The sequence below is a fragment of the Pollicipes pollicipes genome, unplaced genomic scaffold (assembly GCF_011947565.3).
Source record: "Pollicipes pollicipes isolate AB1234 unplaced genomic scaffold, Ppol_2.1 Scaffold_6138;HRSCAF=7277_pilon_pilon_pilon, whole genome shotgun sequence".
Taxonomy (NCBI): domain Eukaryota; kingdom Metazoa; phylum Arthropoda; class Thecostraca; order Pollicipedomorpha; family Pollicipedidae; genus Pollicipes; species Pollicipes pollicipes.
In genome coordinates, this window is record NW_023596818.1 from 31,900,492 (window position 1) to 31,908,863 (window position 8,372).

Sequence of the window (8,372 nt, forward strand, 5' to 3'; positions counted from 1 at the left end):
CGGACTGTCATTGGTCAGACCGCATATAGTCCGCGTACCTGCGTGGTAGGCCAAAGGCTGTGCACGTTCGCCGCGTGGGGGATTCAAGGCAGTGCACGCTCTCTGTGTAGAGCGTTCGAAACAGCGTACGCTCTCTGTGTGAAAGGTCCGAGAGTGTGTGCGTTCCCCGTGTGAAGAATTCGAGGCGATGCACGCTCTGTGCGGAGGGTAAGAGAGTGTGTGCGCTCTCTGTGCGGGGGACTCCAGGCGGCCAGGTATCGGGGGCCGGTTGGCGCCGCGTTTTTTTCAGCTGTCAGCGCTCCCGGCGCGGCCGACGACGGGTGGCGTCGATGGGGTGCCGATAGCCGGCCCCCCAAAAACACTGTGCTGGTATACCTTCTGCTGGGACCGTATCGCCACCCCGTTGGGGCTGGATCGGGCGCACCGCGTCCGCGGAGACGCCGCGCGTGGCCAGCGGCACCTTCGGCACAGATCGGTCGGCACTGCAGCGAGTGGAGACGCGCCCTCGGACGAGGCCGAGTGAAGACGCGATCGATGATGCGACCCCGGCGTCCAGAGGCTTTTGTGTGTCCCCGGTGTCCGGAGCCGCCTTCCGTCCCCGGCGTCCGGAGCTGTCGTCCGTCCCCGGCGTCCGGAGCTGCCGTCCGTCCCCGGCGTCCGGAGCTGCCGTCCGTCCCCGGCGTCCGGAGCCGCCGTTCGCCCCTGGTGTCGGGAGCTGCCGTTCGTCCCCGGCGTTCGGAGCTGCCGTCCGTCCGCAGTCCACGCGTTAACGCTGAGCTCGGTGTGCGCCGGGCCCTGCTCGCGCCGGACGGCGGCCTCTGTTCTGGGAGCCCGGCCGGGTCCAGTGCTCTGCGGTGGCCGTCAGATGCCAGTCACGGCTGCTTGACGAAACCCAGCCTCTGCAGCTGGTGCAACTGCATACCAACAACAAGCTGCAGCACACGTGCCACCAGGTCGCTAAGCGGTGTCGGCGGGGATCATTGGCTGGAATCTACGACGGCTAACGCCACATGCCCCACGTATGTAGCTGAAGTTTGCAGCAACTTGTTTTCATACGCAATCAGCGAGGAGAAGAATAGCTAAGGGCCTCGCCAAGAAGCGCTCGATGCCAAGAGTGAGTTTAATTGTCATGTCGCGTGAGCTCGACAGGTGTTTTTATGTGACGTGAGGATGCAATTGGCGTTTTCAATGGCTCATGTGTCCCCCGCACCTTGAATAGTCCGCATTTTATTAGCACAGCAGGGGATTTGAACGTCAAGAGAGCTGTCAGCCTGCAATAGCTTACTGGTTGTCGCTGAGAGTGATCTCATCAGCATGGCTTGTGTAGTCAAACCATGCGGTTCAATTGATGGCGACTGCTCTGAGGGTCGCCGTCTTTGTGCCCATATCAGATTTGGAAATGCAATATTAAGCACAAGACCGCCGCTGAGCTGACTCCGCTCTCTCCTGCTTCTCCCATGAAGAACTTTCCCCTTGAGAACGTAAGTTACCAATTTCAACAGCGCTGTTCCACCACAGCGTCTTACAAAATGGCTGGCGCAGCTCCTTGTGGGTAAGAGCCGCGCCAGGGATGTGCCAGAGCTGTGTCTTCGGCTGTTGTGCACGAGTACCGTGCTGTTTTTGTGTGCCTGTCTTTGCATGCCATTCGTTTCGTTCTCAAGAGCATTACACAAACATTGCATCCATGCAGGCATCCCCTAGCTGCGGAACCACTTGGCATGCGGTTTGCGTGTGAGTAGGGGCGGTTCGGTGCCAACAATTTTTGGTCGGGGAACGAGGCTGTAAAGCCATCACAACGCTTCAATGAAAATAATGGATGAAAAAGTACGCGTTTAATAACTGGCGTTCCCGTAAATGAGCATTGCTATGCAATTCCTCATGTGTCTTGAGTTACACACACCGTAGGCAAAAGTATGAGGGGACGGGAACTGGGGATGGAGTAAGGGCTAAGACCCCACAACTTTTTGAAAACTCCCAAGTTCACATGCTCCTTCCAAGCATGCACCACAACCATTTGGTGGGCGCGGTGTTCAGCGCCGCCAAACGCTCTTTGATGCGATGCGTTTATACTGGTAAAAGCGACTGCGGCATGAACGCATGAACTAGATTCATCTGATTCAGACGAAGGCGAGCACGTGACACTGCTGCTAGGTCGATCCTCCTCTGCTTCGCCATTAAAGGAAATGGTCCACATTTGTAGATATTGAAGCACGCATCAGTTATAGCCAAACAAGCTCACTTACAACTGTTGTTATTCTTTTAAGTGGAAAGGCTGCTCTAAACAGCGCAATTTCTCAATTTCACAATTTCTGTTGAGTAAATATGCCCCTTAATGCGTCACTGCTTAATTAGATCATTGTGCCTTGCACAACATTGATTGAGAGCCAACTGACGCCCGTTGTATCTGGAAATCATGACCACGAACACCAGCTACGAACAAAGCGACAGTTATAATTTTCCGAGCCCTAATCGCCTCATTGCCACTGGAATGAAGGCGCAGAGCTGTGAAATGCACCCGAATGATCTTCAAGATGGACATTTCCGTTAAAAACCCATTGTAAATGTTGTAAATCACCCCCTTCAGAAGGGCAGGTCCGTGAACTGCACCGAATGATCTTCAAGATGACTTTCAGTTCAAAACCCCCTACAGATGTGGAGCACTTTCTTTAACCAAGTAAGTTGTCAGCCCCTATCGCTCGTTGAAACTGAGTTCAGGTGTGGGTGAAATGTCAAACAGAGTCATAAGAAGGTGACCAAGTCTGACGAATGCATGGATGGGCTCCCACGCGTTGCGCCTCACATTGCAGGGAACATATAGGGGTGAGGTGCGAATATAGTCAACAGGGGCTATATTCACCCTCTGCTTTTTAACCTAAGTATATATATATATATATATATATATATAATATATATATATATATATATATATATATATGAAACGGCGCAACACCCGCAAAACCTTCCTTACTGTTTCCTCAGGTCACTGGCCAAATCTTCCTCACAGGGACCAGATGTGAAACATAAAAATGTTAAAATACACGCAGCGTATTACGCATGTGTCCGACTGGCAACGATGCAGAACATACAGCCCCAGTCACTCAGGAGCAATGCTCTGAAGCCCCAGTCACTCAGGGGTAATGCTCTGAAGCCCCAGTCACTCAGGGGTAATGCTCTGAAGCCCCAGTCTCTCAGGGGCAATGCTCTGAAATTAATTTCTAGTTGTCCTGCCAGTCACTGCTGGAATGCTCCCTGAAAACTCTTCCGCTTCAGGTTATAAGACCATAGAATGCTTAAAGATTAAACAAAGCCAACAAATGCACATGAAGCGCATAACGGGAAACTTCTGCAATGGTCACCACCGAATCTCTCAATACTTAAACAAGTTATGAGGGTTTTAACTTTCAGACTTTGACTTCATACCGATCTCTGCCAGCGCACTGATTTGCTTTGAACCTAAAATTTCCCCGAGGTTCAAAACAGACGGCACTAGCAAAGACACTCAAATGCGCGTTCTCCGTTCCACTGCCTTTGTTTCATTTTGTTTTATGGCTTAGCCCTGGAAACATTTAGAAGAAGGATTTTGGCATTGGAGCTTTACAATGAACTTAGCTCTTAAGCCCTTATGGTGTCGCTTGCCTCTCACTCTGACAAGAAGAGCGGGCACTGTGGCGACCTTCCCCGACCAAGCCCGGCTAAGAACTTGCCATTTCAAATCTCAACTTAATCACACCGAAGCTGTTTAAAAGATGGTGGTTTAGATATGTAGTGGCACAGGACTAAGATACATTTTAACGGCCGTATTCAGCAAAATTGTCACAAATTGTTAGTTTTGGGTGATGTGAATGCGTGGAGAAAAAGTTATATACCGACGCTATTACGCAAAGAAGTTATATACAAACTGATCTGAGGTACGCAATGAACAGAAAGCATGCAGAAAATTGCAGCGATCATCAAACGTGACCGTGTAAATGGTGACAGGTCACGTTGATCACTGGCGGAGAGCGTACGAAAATAGCAGTCGTAGCTGGGGATTTAAGGATATTGAACTGTAGCTCGTTCACTACAATTTAGTCTCTTGAAACTTTTCCCTTGGAAAGGTCTTATATCCATAGCCTGCAATAATTACTGAAAGTCCTTATAAAATACATCCTGAGCGAAAATCTGTGCCAGGAACGCAATTTTTCCTGCAAGGTCGTTCGGATACGGGATTGTCTCCACATCCGACGATGGGGGGACGAATCCCCGTCCCCCCGGTGGCACCGCCCCTGCATGTGGGTGGGCAGCGCGGTACACGGCAGCCACGTGCATAGCTAACGTGCCGATTGTAGTTGATCGTGTGTGTGTTTTCCAGACTGCCTTTGGCATGGCGCGGCAGTCGGCGGTCGCGTTTTGTTCGTGACCGGTTCAGTGTTTATGTGGTGACCTCCCGGCTGTTTCTTTGTGGTCACCTGCTTTGGAACTCATTATCTACCTCAGCAATGCTTCACGTTAACAAGAGAGCCAATCACTGAACGACGAGAGCCTGCCCAGAAACCGCCCGTTCCCACAAATGCCTTCGTTGTTTTGTCACAGGTGTTCAAGTCGTGCTTTTAAACTTCCCTCCCTGGCGCTGTCGGCTGGCGCCGTGTTGATTGGCTGCCGGCGGCGTGACGCAGACCAATCAGCGATGCTCTGGCCACCTGCAGCTCACAGCTGACCTGTCGCCGTCTAGTCGCCGCCGCCGCCGCCGCCCGGCGCCGCCCGGTCCAGTACGAGCCAGAGCGGCGCGCGGTGAGGGGTGGATCAAGCGGGGCGGCCGAAAGGGAACGACCAGATCGGGACGGAGCGGACGGCGTGGAGGGAGCGGCGCGGTGGGAGGCCTGAGTGGAGGACCGCCAACGCGACGGGAAAGCGGTGAGGATCTGTTGAGAGAGGCGACACAGACCGGTCTCGCCATGAAGGCGATCGTGGTGGAGCAGGCAAAAAGTGAGAAGCTTAGCGTGGACCTGAAGGCGGCCCGCAAGAGCAGCTTCGATTCCGAGGAGGTTCAGATGTACCTCAACAAGCTGACGCACCTGGTGCCCAACGCGCCCAAGCATCGCAAGCTCAGCAAGCTGGAGGTAATCCAGTGCGTCATCGACTACATCTGCGACCTCGAGGACACGCTGATGGCGAGACAGGTCAAGCCCAACACCGTCCTCAGTGAAAAGCAGAACACCCTATACCCTAGCGAGGTGAGCAGTCTACTCTTGTCGCATAAGGAAAGGATATGTGACTTGTGGCCATCCCATGCGCGCTGTACTGTTGAGACAACTAGTGTGTTTCCTCCTACGTTGTACCCTCGTGCAAGTGAAATAGTTTCACACGCATTTTAGAGAAAAAAATCGTACGATGCGTGCAGTCGCTGTGGTCGTCCGTAAATACTAGTGCGTCGTGAACTTGTGATTAGAAAAGTGATTAGTCCGGCACTCGGGCATTGAATTGTGGTGTTCATGAAACATTGTGCGACTGCAAGTTACTTCAAACAGATAAGAGCCAAGTTCTGAAACCACTTCCTTCCATATTTTGCCTGTGAATGGGCCGACGGTAATGGCAGTAAATGCGCCTACTCTATCTGATTAGCTTCAGCGTGATTCTTGATACTTCCGAGTTCCAGTATCCAGCTTGCATAGCATTCCCTTAAGCATGAATGAAGGAGGACGCGTATATCACATCGCGTGACGTCAGACCCGGAATGACGTCAGACTTAAACCTGTCTGGTCGTTAAAGTGAGCGGATCCAACGGACGAGTGGCATCTCCCTGTCACCTGCTTCGTGACGTTCGGCCCCACCAGTGTCCCCCAGCCCGGCATGTGATGTGATGCCGGCGCTGAAAACCCAGCCGTGATGAGAAAACGCATCACCGCGTTTAAACACTCCCTCTCGTACCTGTGTTTTGTCTGCCGGGGTGTCGAGGTGTCACGGCCGGATCGTGCGGCTGGTTCTGTGTACTGGGGGCGCGCCCTTCCCCTCACCTCGGACGGAGCGGCGGCTGGCGCGCTGCGGGGCCGTTCTCCCGGCCGGCGGGGCGTTCGTGACCGGGCTCTGCGGGAGCGCCGGCCGAGCGGCACGACCCGTGCGCCGCGCGCCGCCCCGCCACCGTGACGCCCGCTCGCCGCCGCTCGCCGCTGTCACGACCGCCGTCTGTTGCAGGCGCCGGCGGCCGAGCGCCAGTCTTGAGCTGCCCTGACGTCACTCACCAACAATGGCGTCACCGGTCGTGACGTCAGCCGTGAGCTCCTGTGACGTCACCCACGAACATCCGTGGTTGCAACCAAGACCGGTCGTGAGCTGTGGTGACGTTACCGACGGAGAGCCGTGACGTCAGCCGGGACTTCGCCCGGTCGTGACGTCCGTCGTGAGCGCTCTGAGGCCATCGTGAGCCGCCGTGACGTCCACCACCAGCAGCCGTGACATCGATCGTGACCCGAAGCCGTTACGTCAGACGTGCGCGGCGTGACGTCACGCGGCCATGGCTGCCGTGTGATGGGTCACGCCGTGCGCGTGCGGCGCCATCCGTGGTCCGCAGGCGGCGGCTCGTCCCGTTTCCTTTTTATTGGGAAACATCCGGCTGACAGCTGGCGGCTGGTGGGGGAGGGGGAGGGGGCTGCACGTGCAGGCGCCCCCGCCCCGCGACCAAACACACATCACCGGCCGTGGACGGAACGCGGCCGCATGTGCACATGTCCGCAACGGCAGCCAGCCGCCGGGGGAGGGGGAGGGGGGGAGGGCGAGAGATGCACGTGCAGCAGTTGTCCCCCAACGAGCAGCTGTCGGCGCGAGGGGCGTGGGCGGTGTTGTGCCCTCCCCTCCCTGCGGCCGGTAGCCGCGGCCGGCTGCCGCAGCCAGCAGCAGATTGGCCTACTCAGACGCCGGATCTTGTCAAGTGCATTACGTAGCTGCATCGGTTTACTAGAGTACTCCCGACTGTGATAGTAGCCCATGGGACTGGCGCCGCTGCCAGACGGGGCCGTCCCTGCAGAGATGGGTCAGTACAAACTAATGACTAGACGGTGGGGTGCGTCATTGCATGAGTCTGTGTGCGCGTGCGTGATCTTCGTAGAGTGACTGCGCCATCCTCCTGGGGAATTATATCGAATCAGAGGTATAACGCATCGGTGAATGGTGCCCGCAGTTGGACTGAATGCGGTCTTTGGTACGTCTTGTATATTAAGTGATGCTTCAATCATAATTATTGAATGTGTGCTAATTATCACCGTCTTGCGGCTGGTCTACAATATCTCGTGAAGAATATATATTATATCAAAATATTTCGACGTATTTTCACCAACGCACTCCGAATGAAACTAATCCGTGGATCACTTTCGGCGATGGTAACACGACGGCTGATCACAAAATACATATACAATACGTGCATAACAGCCTTCATACACAACTTTGAGCGAAATCGGAAGTTGTTTCTCACATGGGGGAATGTGACGGGCATGGCTTGCCTGCTTGCTTGTGACTGACGGCCCATCGTTCTCGCTGGCCCCCTCCCGGCAAACATAAACGGCAGTGGCTCCGACTCAACGACAGTGGCCCCCGCCCCGACGACAGCGGCCCCGACCTAACGACAGTGGACCCGACTTACCGACAGTGGCCCGACCTAACGACAGTGAACCCGACCCGACGGCAGTTGCCCTGACCCAACGACGGTGGCCCCGACATAACAACAGTGGCCCCGACTCAACGGCAGTGGCCGCGACTCGACGACAGTGGCCCCGACTCAACGGCAGTGGCCGCAACTCGACGACAGTGGCCCCGGCTCAAACACACACTCCAACTGACTGAGGATCACCGGCTTCGACAATGACCACTGAGAGCGCGTGGCAATCGCTTCCGACGCTTATCTGTCCGTGACGCCCTGCCGTTCGGGTGGCGTGCGTTCCCACGACATTGAGCCACACCGGCGCGGCCCTGGGCCAGCTGGTCCAGCTGGACCGCTGCGGCCCCAGCGGCGCGCCTGTGACGGACGGAAGCCCCAGGTGCGTCGTCACCTGGCGGCGCGCCGCAGCTGTCGCGGCCGGCGCTGTGACGGCCCGCCCGTCGGCCGACCGACGGCAGCCGGCGGCCAGCGGCGAGAGCGCGACTCCACGGCGAGCGGACCCCCCCCCTCCCCCTCCCACTCCACCGGCTCTGGGGCTGGACCGTTGACAGCACGCCAGCCACCAGCAGCCACCAGCCACCAGCAGCGATGGTGGCTGGCTGCTTGCGCGGCCGTCGGGAGAATGCTGCGGCAATGGTCTGACACGCGACCGCCGAGAGAAAGCCCCGTGCGCGGCTGCCGGGCGGCCGCGCCATCGTGGATAGAAAGCCACGCCGGGGCTCGCCCACGTTGTCGTCGATAGAGC

The 8,372-nt window shown here is 56.1% G+C and overlaps 1 protein-coding gene across 1 annotated transcript; it reads left to right on the top strand.

Annotated features, from left to right (window-relative positions):
• The first annotated feature begins 4,716 nt into the window (after window positions 1-4,716).
• LOC119105911 (uncharacterized) lies at window positions 4,717-7,289 on the top strand. The gene is made up of 2 exons (XM_037229473.1): window positions 4,717-5,213; window positions 6,172-7,289. The coding sequence occupies exons 1-2, from the start codon at window positions 4,935-4,937 to the stop codon at window positions 6,196-6,198; spliced, it is 306 nt and encodes a 101-aa protein (XP_037085368.1). The 5' UTR covers window positions 4,717-4,934; the 3' UTR covers window positions 6,199-7,289.
• The last annotated feature ends 1,083 nt before the right edge of the window (window positions 7,290-8,372 follow it).

Excerpts from the sequence above, each read along its gene's own strand:
- LOC119105911 (XM_037229473.1), top strand. The coding sequence starts at position 4,935 with ATGAAGGCGATCGTGGTGGAGCAGGCAAAAAGTGAGAAGCTTAGCGTG. Across the intron at positions 5,214-6,171 it reads ACACCCTATACCCTAGCGAG|GCGCCGGCGGCCGAGCGCCA; the intron begins GTGAGCAGTCTA and ends CGTCTGTTGCAG.